The sequence below is a fragment of the Balaenoptera ricei genome, chromosome 3 (genome assembly GCF_028023285.1).
Source record: "Balaenoptera ricei isolate mBalRic1 chromosome 3, mBalRic1.hap2, whole genome shotgun sequence".
In the NCBI taxonomy this organism is placed as follows: Eukaryota; Metazoa; Chordata; class Mammalia; order Artiodactyla; family Balaenopteridae; genus Balaenoptera; species Balaenoptera ricei.
Genome location: NC_082641.1, coordinates 172824133 through 172841121, shown reverse-complemented (window position 1 = coordinate 172841121; position 16989 = coordinate 172824133). Strand labels below are relative to the sequence as shown.

At 55.9% G+C, this 16989-nt stretch overlaps 1 protein-coding gene and 1 non-coding gene across 2 annotated transcripts; one reads left to right on the top strand and one right to left on the bottom strand.

The window, feature by feature from the left end:
• Positions 1–129: 129 nt before the first annotated feature.
• Positions 130–16093, bottom strand: DAND5 (DAN domain BMP antagonist family member 5). The gene is given in 10 exon segments (XM_059919164.1): positions 130–208; positions 6358–6409; positions 7444–7666; positions 10271–10402; positions 11760–11801; positions 11803–11905; positions 11907–11983; positions 15768–15837; positions 15839–15969; positions 15971–16093. Coding segments are annotated over 10 exon segments (1032 nt in total).
• On the top strand, positions 9210–9281 carry TRNAD-GUC (transfer RNA aspartic acid (anticodon GUC)). Its single transcript has one exon. It is a non-coding gene; the product is annotated as a tRNA-Asp (tRNA).
• Positions 16094–16989: the final 896 nt, after the last annotated feature.

Below are 16989 nucleotides of genomic sequence, written 5' to 3'. Positions count from 1 at the left end.
CCCCGCGCTCGGCCCGGCGCCGCTCCGCGCTCGCCGCTCGCAGGCTCGGCCCCGCCGGCTCCGGGGCCGCCGCCGCCGCCGCGCTCGCCGCTGCCTCTCGCGTCCGCCGCCGCAGCCGCCGCCGCGCGTCTACTCCATGCCGCCGCCGCTCGGCCGGTCACCCTCGCCCGCCGCCGCCGCCGCCGCCGCCGCCGCCGCCGCCGCCGCGCTGTGAAAGTGAAAGTTTAGACAAAGTTTGGAAGCGGCGCACTCCGGGGAGAGGGAGCGGGCGGGCGGCGCGGGCGGGAGGAGGGGCGCGGGGAGGGGCGGGCAGGGCGGGGGAGCGACGGCCGGCGCGCACACACACACACACAACACACACACATATGCACGCACACATGCACACACACACACACTCAGACACGCGCGCGCGGGGGCGCACGCCAACACGGCCACCCCGACACGTGCTGGCCCGCGTTCCAAAGCAGACACACGCTGACACGCAGTGAGGTTCGGAGCCCTCCATACATGTCACGTACAGAACGCATTGCCACACGTTCCACATTCCAACAAAGCACTCGCAGTCACCTACGCGCACACAGCATAGGCACACAACCCACACACATGCACCGACACCCCCCCACCAAGACTAGGAAAGCAACCCACAACCCGCACACTGACATGCACACAGGGCCCACCATCACATGATACCCACACATATGCATTTCAACAACAAACCATGTTTAGACTCCCAGATACAGGTGGACACACTCCAATATGGGCCTCACACAGACACACACTGATACACACCAAGACACACACACCAGTGCATGCTGACATATACAGATTCATGCTGACACATTGACACTGGCATGATCACACAACCACATCCTCACACACTCCAGGCACACAACTCCTATACGTAGACACCCAAATGCACATACAACACACGCACAAAGCTGCACCAAAACAGATGCACTAATGCACTGTCACACAAACACAAACCATCAGACACCAGGACATACATGCCAAACACAGGGAAAGCACTGACCCTGATACAAAGTGACACTGGCAGAGACAACAGCACACAGGAACACATACCACACACCTGATGCCCAGATGTACACAGGTATCACACACATACACCCAGGCCCCTCCCACGCCCCACTCCCAACACACACACACACACACACACACAACTTGTACTTGGCCCTGATCATGGACACACACACAAATCTAGCAAGGACCACACAGCCCAACCATCAGGGACAGAAATGGGCATTGAGGTCTCAGGTACATGTATTCACAGCCCCTTGGTGAGGCTCCATTCCCCTCATGCAGGCCCCTGGTCCCCCATTTCCAGAGCAAAGAGGAATGGGGGGAAAGGTTTGTGCTGAGGACCCTGGCATGGGGGCAAGGGGAGCCCTTAAGTGATCCCCAGGGTGGGCGGGGAGGTGGTGCCTGCAGCCCCCAGGCAGCTCCTGCCGAGGCAAAGCTCCCTCCTGCTGCCAGGTGCAGCCAGCACTTTCTCACCCTCCTGGGGCAAGAAGCTGTGGCAGTTCTCAGCTATGCATTGTCTGTTGGAGGGGTGTCGATGCCCAGGCGTGTGTGTATGTCCATGTGAAAATATGCCTGAGGGGATGTGTTCCTGGTCACATTGCATCTTTGAGGCAGGGTGGCCAGAGTTGTGTTCTTGGGAGTCTGGGTGGGTCCGGGTGTCCTCTGGGGGAAAGGAGGTGCAGGTCAGTGTATGTCCGTCTAGGAGTCTCTTTGAATGGGCCAGTGTGGTGTAGCAGTGATTCGGGTCTGGCTGTGTACCTGGGGTGTCTGTGAGTCAGAGGGTGAGTGTCTGCCAGGCTCTGTGCCTAGCACTGGGGACATAGTAGGGAACAAGACAAAAGACCCTGCGATGGGGGGTGCTGACATTCTAGTGGGAGTTAGGTGTAGAGGTCACCTTGGCAGTGTCTGGTCTTTGACAGGAAGTGGGGTGACAAGCGTGCCTAGGTGAATATGTGTGTGTGTGTATTGAGCTGACCACAGTGTGTGCATCAGCTGTGAGGCTCTTTCTGTCAGCAAGTGTCAGTGTACGTGACAAGCTTGTGTATGTGTGGCAGGGATGTGGGTCTCTCTACGCGTCCCAGAGTGTGTGTGACCCAGGGGGTCTGTCTGTAATCAGGGTCTGTGTGGCTGAAAGTGTTAATGGGTGTCACTAGGAATGTGTTTCTCTCTGTTGGGTCCCTGTGAGTCTGGGGCAGTGATGAAGATCTGTGTGTACCAGAGTATGTGTACACAGGTGACTGTGTGTGTCAGGGAGCGGGGCTCTGTGTCTTTTCAGAGATATGGGTCTGTGTATCAGGCTGTGTTGGTGTGTGTGACTAGGTGTGTGTGTGCGCATGTGTGTCAGGGAGGGAGGTCTCTGTGTGCCTGAGGATGTGCCTGGGTACATGTGTGTCTGTCATTGCCGTACTTGGGGGGCTCTGTCCTGGGATCCCGCCGATCCGACCCAGCCTTCCCCCTCTGCATCGCAGCCGCTGCCGATGAAAGGCCGTGGCAGAGGGAATCGATACGTCCTTAAAAATTCAAGGGCTTCTCGTAAACAGAAACTTTTAACACCGTTTAAAGTTTCAGGGCCGCCGCTGCTGCCTCCCGGCCGAAGCCTCCACCGCTGCAGTCCGAGGGCGTGTGGGAGGAGGCACCGGAGGGGGGGGCGGGTGCCGAGGAGAAGGGGCGGGGTTACATGGGGGGATGGAGGAGGGGCTGCAGGAGGGCACTGGAGGATATGTGGGACTGAGGGGAGGAGCAGGAAGGGGATTTGGGGATCAAGGGGCTGGGGGCTTGGATGGCTCAGGAAAGGGATGTGAGGTTAAGGGGGGGAGAATAGGGAGGGGAGGGAAGCAGGAAGTTGCGGGGATGGGTCTGGGGGCCTTTGAGGAGGCCCAAGAGAGGCTGGAATGTCTGGTAGAAGGAACTGGGGATATGTATGCCCAGGAGAGGTTTGGGGTGCCAAGGTGGGGCTTGGATGGCTGAGGGAAGGAGCAGAGGATAAATCTGGGGGGTTACAGGGCCTGGGTGAAGGGGACATTGGAGCAGTGTGGGCCTGTGGGGGGGCTGGAGGGGGGGCAATAGGAAAGGTTTGGAGAAGGGGGGAGGAATGGTTGAAGGGTTTGGGGTGTCTGGGATCTTTAGTGTAACTGGGGGATTGGGGAGACCTCGAAAGACAGGTGGACCCTCCTTGCCCCTCTGCAAACAGCCATGAAGGGGTAACCCCTCAGAAGTCCCATCAACTTTGGCTCAGTCCTCTCCCCACCTGCCGGCCTGTCCTCCCAGCCCTGTTCCACCATCCGTGCCAGCCCCTAGGGCTGGGGTCTGCCCACTCCCTCCTCACCCTCCCGGTCCCGCCTCTGGCGCCAAGCCTGGGCTCTGCTTGAACCAGCATCCCATACCCACTTCACACACGCATTCCATTCATACACACAGACACAACATCCATCCACACACACACAACACCCATCCTTCCATTCACACACCCTCACACCACAACACCCTCCCTGTGTGCACACACACACCCTCTCTCTTCCTTACACACTCGCACATCCATCCATGTTCCCACAAACAAAACATTTTCCCCATATTCATGAACATATCCGCACTCAGAATTCTCTCCACGTTGCTCAGACCACCCCCATACCCACAACAAACACCCCCCACACCATGCACACACATCCACATCCACTCTGCTCCCCTCTCCACAGCTGCCAGCTGGGAGGATTTTTACAGAGAGGCTGAGGGGTTGCCCTGGAGGACACCCGGGGCCCCCCTCCCCCTCTCCCTCCCCCCTCCCCCAGAGCCCAGGTCTTAGGACCACACCTGGCCTTCAAGAAATCACAGGGGAGAAGGGTGTTGCGGGGGGGGGGGGGAGCTATGTACAGCTGGGATGCCACAGCTGGAATCTCCCACATTCCTCCCTGCCGGGGCTGCCCACCTGGCTGCGGCTGGCAGCAGGTGTGTTCTTACAATGCAGGTGTGCGGGGGGAGGAGGAGGGAGGAGTGGGCACCAGGCCCATGGCATTACCCAGCCAGGATGCTGGGGGCAGTAGGAGGTGGTACCAAAACATCTGGGCTCCAGCAGCCAAGTCCTGGGCCACCAAAGGTGGGGCCAGGCATTGCTGGGCTCCGGGGCAGGTGGGCAGGCCTCTCCGCAGAGGAGGATGAACATCTGGTACACAAGATAAGTCAAGAGCCAGGCTGAGGGTGCTGCCAGGGTCGGGGAGGGGTGCTCTAGGCCCTCCTGGCAGGACTGGGGATCCCCACTCCCCAAGAGGGCCTTACGCCTCTCCTGCCCAGCCTGGAGGACGTGGTCTGTGCCCAGGCTGGGGTCCTAGCCTTGTGCTCGCTGCCCCCTCCCTGGGCCGGGAACCTGTAGTGGGGAGTGAGGAGTTACAGCCCCACTGTCAAGGCACACCTGGCCAGGCACCTGCGTCCATGCCACACACACACACCAGACGCCTACAGTCACGTGCACACAGAATCACAAAGACACACACAGGCGTGCTCAGACACACAAAGATACAGACCCTCCTCCTCCTCTGAGCAGTCATGTAAAATGCCGTAATCACACACAGACACAGGATCACCCAGAAATGCTGTCGCACACCCTTAGTACACAGACACACAGGCACACGGCTGCAGAGAGAATCCCACACAGATCTCCCCAGAGCCACCCACAGAGTGACACCAATAACACTCCAGTCACACACAAAGACCTTCACCATCACATAGACCTCCCCCATAGAGACTCAGATTTACACTGACTCACAAAGACAAACCCAGTTATACAGACTCCCAGAATCATATGCTGAGTCCAGTTACACGGATACACACGAGGCCACACAAAGTCACACAATTACACAAAGTTTTACAGACCTTTTGAGTCACGTACACAGATGTTCTCAAAATCATCCATAGATGTGGCACACGCAGGGTGACACAAAGATATACAGATCACATATACACAGACACACAGGATCATCCATTGTCACAACTGATCACACACTGACACCCAAAGACACACACAGGCATCCCCAAATCACAAATGGGGATACTCAGGCCAGCCCGCAGCTGTGCACAAGGTGCCACAGACACACTCACACGTGCCCCAGCAGCACAGCACGGCTAGCGCCAAGGACAGGCAGGCGGCAGGGCTTCCTGTGGCTAACGCTCATCTGGAGGCAAGGGAAGGAGCTGGGGAAACATTTCATTTGCAGCCGGCTGGAGACCCACCCCACCCGTCCTGGAAACCTGGCCCTGGCTCCTGAATGGGGCCTCTGTGTACCGCCACCACCCTGCCGACCAGGGTGTGGGTATCAGGGGGGTGAGGCCAGCCACACTGTGTCCCTGGCTGAGCATCAGGGGCCACCCAGCCACATACCAGGGCCCAAGCTGGAGTCCCCCAGACCAGAGGAGCCCCCCTCACCCCCATCCCCACCGCATCTGGAGGCCACTCCCCAACCCAGCCTGCAGAGGGAAGACAGCAGCAAGGCAGAGCCCCGGCTGGCACTGGATCTCCAGGTATCCCCTGTCTCAGGCCCACATGTGTCCTCAGGCTGAGCAGCTGCCACTCCCATGTCACAAGGCCTCTCGATCCAGCACAAAGGTAAGACACCACGGCTGTATGTGACAGCATTGCTGAGGATGTGACAGTGTAGCTGTGTGTGACAGTGTAGCTGGGCTCCCTGTGCAGCCTTGGGGTGGGGGCGGGACAGTCATAGCCCCTTGGCTCATGTCATCACACACTCACTGTCACACACATAGTGTCACCATCACACCTTCAATCACACAGCCACACACAGCCACACTGTCTCATCTTCAGTCACACTGTCACACATGCTGTCACACCTTCAACCACACACAGAGCCACATTGTCACACCTTCAACCAGCAACGCTGCCTGTCACACCCCCAGCCATCCTGTCACACACAGAAATACCATCACAGCCTCAAGGATTCTGGTCACACATGCCTTCAACCACACTGTCTCACACATCCTCACACTTACCCTGACACACTGACCCTCACACTGTATCCGTGTCTGACCAGCAGGGGCACACTCACATACCTGGTCCGGGTGCCCCTTCAGCTGTGTTAGCCACGTGGCCACACGGAGTCACTGCCCCACTAGGTCACAAGGAGGGGAAGCAGATCTGAGCACTTCATTCCCAGGGTGTGGTGCACAGCTGCCCCTCGAGCAAAGTTTGAACCCAACCAGTTGCTCCAATAACGCGACAACACACCCTGATTGTCACAGAGCAGGTAGCCAGCAGGTACAGGCCACTGCAGAACTGCTCACAGACGTTCTGATGACATGCACTCAGCGTCTCACTGTTGCAGGTGACAGGCACACATCTCGCACTGCCTAGAGTCCCCGGACAGAGCTACAAAGAGACAGTGGGGGACAGCCACACCACAGTGACAAGGACATCCTGTCACACAACAGTCATTCTCCCCAATGCCTGTCACAACGTTGAGACAGTCCCTTAGCCATCCCAACAAGCAGCCAGGCACACTGACATGACCCCCACAGTAGTCACTAGGAAGCCCTCCAGCCCCCCAAGTCATGGAGACGGGGAGAGGCCCACGCTGCTACCCCCCTCTCCCCACTGCAGTTGGTGCCTGGAGAGTAGGGGGGCTAATAGACGCGCAGCTGTAGGCGGTGGGTGCCAGCCCCTCTGCCTCATGAATATTCATCAGCTGGGGCTCTCCTGAACCTGTGGGGAGTCGGAGGTCCCAGGCAGCTGGGTACCCCCTTCTGCGCCAGGAGGCCCTCAGGTGAGGGGGGGCTCAGCCAAGCCCTGGCAGTCCTTGGAACCTATACCCAGTACACACATAGGCACATATGAGTTTGTGAACACGGACCCCCAGACCCACAAACAACCGTCACACAAACTCACAACCACACCCAACGACGGGGCCATCCACCATCACACACACACACACACACACACCAGGCATGCAAACACAGGCACACACACTATCACATGAACCCACAATCACAAACACATAATCACACCCAAACCACAGACACCCACCATCTCTCTCTGTCTCTCTCACACCCACCCCTCAGGCATGCAAACACGGACACACACACTGTCACACGAATTCACAAGCACATAATCACACCCAAACCACCGACACACACACACACACACACACACACACACACCCCAGGCATACAAACACAAGGGCACACAGTCAAAAGACCACAAACACACAGATACACCATCACACCCAAACTACACAGGCACTCACCATCACACACAGGCATGAAAACACACACACACACACACAGAAGCACACAGGATCTCACTCTGCCCATCCCTGATGTTTTACAGAAGGGGACACTGAGGCAATGAGTGGCTGAAGGCCCCTTGAAGGAGCATGGCCTCGCCTGACTCCAGGCAGAGGGTACCGCGGAGCGCCCCCTGCTGGCCCGGCCCCTTCACGAGCGCGCGGGGCGGGCACGCGCCTGACGTAACCATGGCATCCTCTTGGCACGAGCGGCCCGCACGCGGGGAGGGCGGGGCGGGCGCGTTGCCATGGCGCTGACTGGCCGCGTGAATGGGGCATTGTTCGCAGCGGCGCCCGGGCCGGGCTGTCCCGGACCCACCCGGACCCACTCGAGCCGGCAGAGACTGGGAGAGATAGAGACGGGGAGAGACAAGAGATGGAGAGAGACAGACAGAGCTGTAGATGGGCAAAGACACTTAGAAGCCGAGAGAGAGACAGAGATGGAGAAAGAGAGATGGGAGAGACCTGCAAGAGAAACGCACAAATAAGGAAGGACAGAGAGAAAGGGCCAAAGGGAGGCAGAGTCGGAGATCGAGATGGAAGATTCAAGGGCTGGAGTGGGAGACAGGACCAGCCAGCCAATACCCATGGAGCACACTGTGCCTGGCAACAGGATGAGGCAGAGGACCAGGACCCGCAGACAAAGTCAGAGATGCTGAGAGGTGGGAAGAGACACTGCCATAGAGAAACCCAGTGAGAACGAGGTTCAGAGAGATACCTAGGGAAGAAATGAAGGAAATGCTCTGAGCGCCTCTGGTCCCACCCACCTTGGTCCCTTCTCGACCCCCTTTTGGACCACACGCCTTCCCTGGTTCGACACTCTCAGAATGCACACCTCTTTCCTACACATCTTCACACACCAGCTGACAAGACATCATTGACACAGGGTCCCAGTCTTCGGGGACCCTCCCGCAGACACTGCAAGACACCCTCATGAGCACAGTGACACCCACAGATACACCCACAGCCACCCAGTGACCCAGTCATGGTCATAGCCAGACACACCCGTATGACAGGGACTAGTACCCCACATCAGAGTGGCACTCACAGTTACAGATACGGCCCCTAGATGTGCCGTCACATGAGGATCCTGCCAGACACGTAGTCCCGGTAACACATGGCCATACGCCACCACACGGGCTCAGGCTCCATGGGAACGCTGTCATATGTGGCCACTCCAGACACACAGTGCACCCTCACACAGGCACAGATGTTTCCGTACATTCATTGACACCTTCACAGACACACATGTGCCTTCTGCCCAATCTGACCCACTGACTGGGCACCCTGTCCCTTGATCCGGATGGGTATCTATGGGGATGCTGGGTCCAGTTCTCCATGTTTGACAGACATTGGTCACCAGCCGACACTGGGAGGGGTGGGGAGGGAGGTGAAGCCCTGTCCCCGTCCCCCTCAAAGAGCTGTGTCAATCCGGGCTATGGTGGTCCCCTAACTCCTCCACGTCTAGGTCAGCTTGGCCCAAATCTGAACCAAGGGTGTCCCCTGGTGGCCATGCATGTTATCTGCACCCATCAGGTTAGGGGGTGGGGTGTGTGCAGGGGATGGTGGGCAGCCCAGTGGCCCTGTCTGAATAGAAGGGCAGAGAGGACAGGCCAAAGTCAACACACAGAACCCAGAGACGGGAAGCCAAGGTCCAGTAGCAAGGACCCAGACCCAGAATTCAGAGCCTGGAATCCCAATCCCAGAATCCAAAACCAGATCTCAGAATCCAGAATCTGAATCTAGATCCCAGAAACCAAGACCTAGAATCCAGATCCAAGAACTCAGGACCCAGAATCTAAAATCCAGGTCCAAGTGCCCACAATCCAGAATCCAAAAATCTAGATCCTATCCTCCAGAATCTAGAATCAAGGACCCAGCGGGAATTCCTTGGCAGTCCAGTGGTTAGGACTTGGTGCTGTCACTGCCAGGGCCCGGGTTCGATCCCTGGTCAGGGAATTAAAAATCCCACAGGCCACGTGACGTGACCAAAAAAAAAAAAAAGTAGAAATCAAGAACCCAGAATCCAGATCCAAGAACCCAGAGCCCTCCTCAGAGCCAGCTCCCTGCCTTCCCCAAGTCCCCCACATTAGAGCCCTGCCAGCAGGGGTTGGTGAGGACAGGAACAAAGTGAAGGGGCAGGAGAGGAGCCCTGCAGTGACCACACAGAGCCTCTCCCAGCTGCTGCCCCTGTTCATTCACAAACACACACATACACACTTCGGCAGGATCTTATACACAGACCCACACACCCAAACATACAGCCTGTGACCATCAGGTGTACAGCACCACACACCCTCAGATACACATGCACAATCACATACACACACACACACACACACACACACACACACACACACCATCATGCATTCACCCGGACACACATCGTCACCCAAAGACACCTGGAACTGCCATACGCTCCTCTCCCAGCACATGAACACATGCCCATCTGTGTACCCACATGATCTCAGAGCTGCCCCCCAGCCCTGGCCATCCCACCAAGCTCAGACACACAACTACCACGCCCAGAACACACAAAAACCCATGACTCCCAGCCCTGCGCGCAGATACACTCGCTCACAGAATTGTGGAGGCTGGCACACACACACACAGACACACACACACACATACACGAACTCTCCCAGGCACAGAGGAGCCCCGTGCCTTGGCAGCCATGCAGCCCTTGGGAACGGGACCCCCGGGATGGGGCTCACCGCGCACCCCCATGCCCACCCCAGCTCCGCCCCCCCCCCCCCCGCCTGGCCGGCTGGCGGGCTTTAATACAGATGCCAAACTCGTAATTGTAACTGAGGGTGACAGGGTCACCTTGAGCCCCAGATGCTCGCGCGGTGACAGATGGCGTTGGCAAACCTGATTATCGGCCCCTGTGCCAGCGCCTGTGGCACCTGCATTCCCCACCCCTCCCCCGCTCCCCCAGCACTCATTACCCACCCATTACTGGGCCTGGGGGGTGGGGGTGGGGGCCGGCTGGCATTGCCCGGGAGGGGGCAGGGACTCCGGGGGCCCCCCTGGCACCAAGGTTCCCAGCTGGCTCCCCGGCTGGCAGGAGGTGGGCACAGCTGAAAGGGGGGAAAGCAGGCGCTTCATGCCTGCCAGAGAGAGGGGTGCTCGCGGTGCCAGGGCTGAGCTGCCCACTCGGACACTGCTTGGGGTTGGCACAGAACCCTGGAGGGAGGAGGGAAAGTATGTCCCCGACTCTGTGGGCCCCTGGTGATCACCCCCCACTTCAGGGCTCTTGGAGCAGGGCCTTGGGAGCTGCCTGCCTGGCCTGTTCCCACCCCTCTGTGCAGGCCTGTGAGGTCAGAGGTCACAGGCTCCCACGCCCCACTGGCCCATCTGTTTCCTCGGGTCCCCTCCTCCTGCTCCCCTCACCTGGGGCCTTCCTTCCTGAGGCAGGAAGAAGGCTGAGGGGGGCCTGGCCAGCCCCCGCCCTGCGCTCCGGGGGGCATTTGGAGGCAACCCTGACAGCGCCACATGTCCCCGCGTCTGTGCCAGACGGGCCCATCTGCTAGGGCCCTGGTTCCAGCCGCCCAAAGCCAGGCTGCCCTCGTCCACTGCAGACCCTGAGCCCAGCTGAGGAAGGAGTGCCCCTGATGCCCACGCTCCAGCACAGGGCCACCCACTCCCAGGAGACCCCAACTGGAGAAATGCACACACACACACGTACACACACACAACTAGACTCGGCCAACCTTTATGGTTCCTGTAGATGCCACACTGGGCATGCTGCTGTGTGGAGACTGGGGGTGGGGGGGTGGGGAGGGACAGGAGGGGCAGCTGGGGGCACGTGTGTCCTGCTTCTGACTCGGGGACCCAGGTTTCCCCCAGCAGCTCTGTCTGCCTCCCGGCCTTGGTTTCTCGGGATCGCTAGGACCGTGTCATCACTGCGTCTCCTAGTCTGGGTGGGGCCATCTATCTTTCCTGCAGCTGGGAGTGTCTTTGACTCATCCTGTGAGAGGAGGTCCAGCTTGGTGGTTAAAAACAGGAACCACCATGCCTTGGGTTCAGATGCCACCTCTGCCATGTACTGCTGTGTGACTCTGAGTGAGTGACTTTGCCTCTTGGGACTCAGGTTTCCTTTTCTGTAAAATGTGATGCTACTAATCCCTATGTCACGGGGCTGCTCTGAGGATGACATGAGTTGGTACTTATCAGAGACTTAGAGCAGGGCCTGGCAAACAGCGAGGGCTCAATAAATGTGCACTTTGACTATGAGCGGTCCACCCCCATGGCTGGGGCTGTGCCTGCGTCCCTAGGAGCAGGGTGAGGACTCTGGACACCTGTCTGGCTGTCCCTGCGTCCCTGGTTGCTGGACCCAGTGTGCATGGTCCAGGTTGGCATCATTCTCAGCCTGTCTTCCCCCGTCTCTCCAAGGTGCGTGCATCTGTGTGTCCATTCGTGATGCTCAGCTCGTGCCTTTGGTCTGCACTGACACCCCTCAGCCCGCACAGTGGACATCCTTCACCTGGCGACGGGAGGCTGGGCTGCCCGCCCAACACCAGAGAACCACAGGTGCCCAGCGCGTGCGAGCGGGCACACAGCTGTTGCAGAGGATGAGCGGGGATGTAGGAAGAGGAGCAGTGGCCAAAGCAGAGGTGATTGAGGAGGTGGACAGCCATGAAGCCCAGCCGGGAGAGCACCTGGGGCCAGAGGCAGGGAGATGAGTCAGGGGCAGTGGAATCTGGAGCCAGAGACTTCATCCTACCTAGAGAGGTATGGATGCCTGGGTTCAAATTCTGACTCTGCCATCTGCTGGCTGTGTGCCTTGGGGCAACTTACTCAACCTCTCTGGGCGTCAGTTTTCTCACCTGTAAAATCATCAAAGTTCAACCAGGAAAAAAAAGAAAACCACTCTAGGCCTTTCGACAGAGAGAATTAATACAGAGCAGGGCTGCTTTTCCCTAGCAGGAGATGATGATAAGGATAAGGTGGGCTGGGGATTGGCACTTGTAGGAAGCTGCTGCCACCTCCAGGGGTGAGGGACAATAGGAAGGGTGGTATTCCAGGATCCCTGGGGGGGATTAAACAGAAAACCCTTAGCTCATTGCCTGGCACACAGTTGGCACTCAGTAAATGCTAGTTCTTCCTATGATCTCCTCCACCTAAGTGGATCTATCAACTTGCTCCCAGATCATGGCCCTTCTCTGTTTAAACCCTGGACCCTCCATCCGCCCTCCCGCCTCCACATCTCCCTGCCCTTCCCCCCCTCACTGCCCCAGCCACCCTGGTCTCCTCGATGTTCTTTCTCTCTTTCTTTTTTATTTATTTATTTTTTGATGTGGACCATTTTTTTTTTAACATCTTTATTGGAGTATAATTGCTTTACAATGGTGTGTTAGTTTCTGCTTTATAACAAAGTGAATCAGCTATACATATACATATATATCCCCACATCTCCTCCCTCTTGCGTCTCCCTCCCCTCATCCCTATCCCACCCCTCTAGGTGGTCACAGAGCACCGAGCTGATCTCTCTGTGCTATGCGTTTGCTTCCCACTAGCTATCTATTTTACATTTGGTAGTGTATATATGTCCATGCCACTCTCTCACTTCGTCCCCTCCCTGTGTCCTCAAGTCCATTCTCTACGTCTGCGTCTTTATTCCTGGATGTGGACCATTTTAAAAGTCTTTATTGAATTTGTTACAATATTGCTTCTGTTTTATGTTTTGGTTTTTTGGCCCCGAGGCATGTGGGATCCTAGCTCCTTGACCAGGGATCGTACCCGCACCCCCTGCATTGGAAAGAGAAGTCTTAACCACAGGACTGCCAGGGAAGTCCCCCTTTTTAAATTTTTTGGCCGCACCATGCGGCATGTGGGATCTTAATTCCCCAACTAGGGATCAAACCCGAGCCCCCTGCATTGGAAGCACGGAGTCTTAACTGTTGGACCGCCAGGGAAGTCCCTATTCTTTCTTTCTTTTTTTTTTTTTTTAATTGAAGTATAATTGATTACAATGTTGTACTAATTTCTGCTGTACGGCAAAGTGACTCAGTTACACACACACATATATACATATTCTTTTTTTATATTCTTTTCCATTATGGTTTATCCCAGGAGATTGGATATAGTTCTCTGTGCTATACAGTAGGACCTTGTTGTTTATTCATTCTAAATGTAATAGTTTGCATCCACTAACCCCAAACTCCCACTCCATCCTTCCCCCACCCCCCTCCCCCTCAGCAACCCCAAGTCTGTTCTCTATGTCTGTGAGTCTGTTTCTGTTTTGTAGATAGGTTCATTTGTGCCATATTTTAGAGTCCACATATAAGTGATATCATATGGTATTTGTCTTTCTCTTTCTGACTTTACTTAGCATGATAATCTCTAGTTGCATCCTTGTGGCTGCAAATGGTATTATTTCGTTCTTTTTATGGCTGAGTAGTATTCCATTGTATATATGTACACATCTTCTTTATCCATTCATCTGTTGATGGACATTTATGTTGTTTCCATGTCTTGGCTATTGTGCATAGTGCTGCTATGAACATAGGGGTGCATGTATCTTTTTGAATTATAGCTTTGTCCAGGTATATGCCCTGGACATGTGGGATTGCTGGATCATATGGTAGTTCTATTCCTCGCTGTTCTTTCAATGCACCAAACTTGTGCCTGCCTCCGGGACGTTGCCCCTGCTGCGCCCTCCACCTGGACTTCTCTTCCATCCACCCTTCCCAGAGCTCATTCCAGCTCATCCTTCCTTCCTCAGAAGCACCCCCAAGACAAATTTCACCCTCCTGGCAGTCTTTCTCCTAGCATCCTCATCTCTTTCTCCAGGGTCTCATAGCAATTTATTGTTATGTCTCTTTGGGGGATTGTTAATGTTCCTCTCTCTCCCAGAATATTCACTACCTGAAGGCAGGGACTCTTTCCGTCTTGTTTATGGCTATAGCCCCAAGAGGTGCATCATAACAAAACCTAACACTTGCCGAACCCTAACACCCTGCCGAGCCCATGCTGCTCACCTTTGAGGAACTCCCTCCTCCCCACAATGCTGCAAGGCTGGAACCATTAACATCCCCATTTACAGATGAGGAAACTGAGGCTCAAAGAAGTCCCTTGCTTGCCTAAGACTACACAGCTGCCAAGGGGACTGCTAGCCCTTAGAGCATCCTTGTGCCCCCCTGGGACAGTTGCAGCTCTGGGAGAGGGTACACAGCTGGATCCCAGGTCAGGGGTCCCCTCTGCTGTGTGCAGTGTGCATGGCTGTATGGGGCAACTGAGGCAGCTGGTCCAGGGCTGTGCAATACCACCGAGTTGTCTGGATTCAATGAAAGTTTGCTGAATGGATAACAAGCCAAGGGGTCTTGGGAACTGACACTCTGGTAGGCATGGTGCCAAACACTTTGCATGAGTTCTCAACTATTATTAACTCCCTTTTGCAAAGGTGGGACTTGAGGCATAAAGAAGGAAAGCCACTTGCCCTGGGTCACACAGAAATCAGCAGCTGAGGCAGAAGTTGAACTTAGGTACGCCTAGCTCCAAAACCTGGGCCATAAACAACACATGGTATGAATTATCAAAACCTTTATGGAGCGCCAACTGAATGCAGCTGTAAGAGTGCTTCCCTTACCCCTCTCATTCAGGCTGCCCAATAGCCCTTAGGAGGCAAGTACTACTATTATTCATTCATTCATTCATTCAACAAATACTGAGTGCCCACTGTGTGCCTGGCTCTGCTCTAGAGCCGGGATGGGGCTACAGAAGTGAACAAGACATAAAAATCTCTGCCCTGGTGGAGCAAACATTCTAGTGCGGAGATAGATGGTAAATGCGACTACAAAATCAATTTCATTTGTTAGGTGATGATGTGAACTACAGAGAGAAATAAAGCAGAAAGGGGGAACATTTTAAAACAACATCTGAGTAAAAACCTGAGGAGGTGAGAGAAGGAACCATAGAATGTTGGGGGTGGGGAGTGCTAGAGGCAAAGGGAACAGCCAGTGCAAAGGACCTGAGGTGGACATAATATTGGTGTGTCTGGAGAAAAGCAAGATGGCTGGTGCGGCAGCAGGAAAGCGCGTGAGGGGGAGAGTGGGAGGAGGTAAGGGCAGGAGATGACAGGCATTTTGTGCAGGGCCTTGTGGGCCACAGGAAGGACTTGGACGTTCACTCTGAGTGAAGTGGGAGCCATGGAGGGTTCTGAGCAGAGGAGGGATGTGATCAGACTCAGGTGTTCCCAGATGCCCTCTGGCCACTATATGGAAAACTAGACTCAGGAGACTGGGTGGCCATAGCAGAAGCTGGGAGACCAAGATGGCAGCACTTGCATTGGCCCAGGTGGGAGATGCTTATGCCCCATTTTACAAGGGAGAAAACTGAAGATCAGAGACATTTAGGTGAAGGATGGAGGGTTGACCCCAAATCTGTCTGGTGCCACAGCCTGTGCTCTATCAACACTGAAACCCAGCCCTCTCCTTCCCCTACTTGAGTGAAGGGCACAGCTTTGCACATCTCCTGGGCCACTTCCTGTGGGTCCAGTGGCAGAGACAGTGATGGCCACATCCTGCCCATGCTGCAGCCTGCCTGTCCCCAGCTGCCCAGTTTTCTGCAGGCCCAAGAAGGCCTTCCAGCTGCCAAGGGCAGAGGATGGCACTGGGAAAGCTGGAGCCCCTTGACCAAGAGACTGGGGTCTCATTGGCAGCAGCCTGGGGCTGAGCTGGGAGGCCTCGGGGTCCAGGCCTCCCTGAGCCTGTGGGCAGCCAGGCCCCAGTGAGCAGGCTCAAGAGAGTGGTCAGCTGGCTGAGGATCATCTGTTTGTCTGTCTTTCTGTCTGTCCTGGGCAGCCAACCCTGCTGTCTGGTAGGTGGAATCTGTGCTCTCTAGATCCCCCCTTTTTTTTTTTTTTTTTTGGCTGAGCTGCGTGGCTTGCAGGATCTCAGTTCCCTGACCAGAGATTGAACCGGGTCCTAGGCAGTGAAGGCGCTGAGTCCTAGCCACTAAGGGCACCGGGGAACTCCCTCCAGATCCACCTTTTTTGTTGTTGTTTGCTTTGTTTTGTTCTTAATGTTTATTTATTTTTGTATTTGGCTGTGCCGGGTCTTAGTTGCAGCATTCAGGATCTTAGTTGTGACATGCGGGATCTAGTTCCCTGACAAGGGATCAAACCCTGGCCCCCTGCATTGGGAGCGTGGAGTCTTAACCACTGGCCCACCAGGGAAGTCCCCAGATCCACCTTTAATGGCTTGCCCCCAACCTGGGTAGCCTGGGAGGCACCTCTGCAAACCCACAATGGGGAGGAGAGTAAACCCCTTACCTGCTGGGTTCCCACCCCTCCCCGTAGCCCGGCAGGGGATCTGGGGGCTGGGCTTGCGAGTTTGTCGGCTGTGGAGACCAGAAAGGAAAGGTGGAGAGGCAGGGGCTTAGGGGCACAATGCTGAATGCCCTAAGGGGCTCCTTTCCCATCAGGGCCCCATTCTTCCATTTAGCAAACTCAGACTTTGCAGTTAGGCTTCTCAGGCTTCAAACTCAACACTGAAACTCCCTGGTTATGCAATCTCAAGTCCCTAAACCTCTCTGGGCCTCAGCTTCCTCTTCTGTAATATGGGGATAACAACGGTCCCTACTTGGGGGAATTCCCTGGTGGTCCAGTGGTTAGGACTCAGTGCTTTCACTGTCAGGGCTAGGTTCTATCCCTGGTTGGGGAACG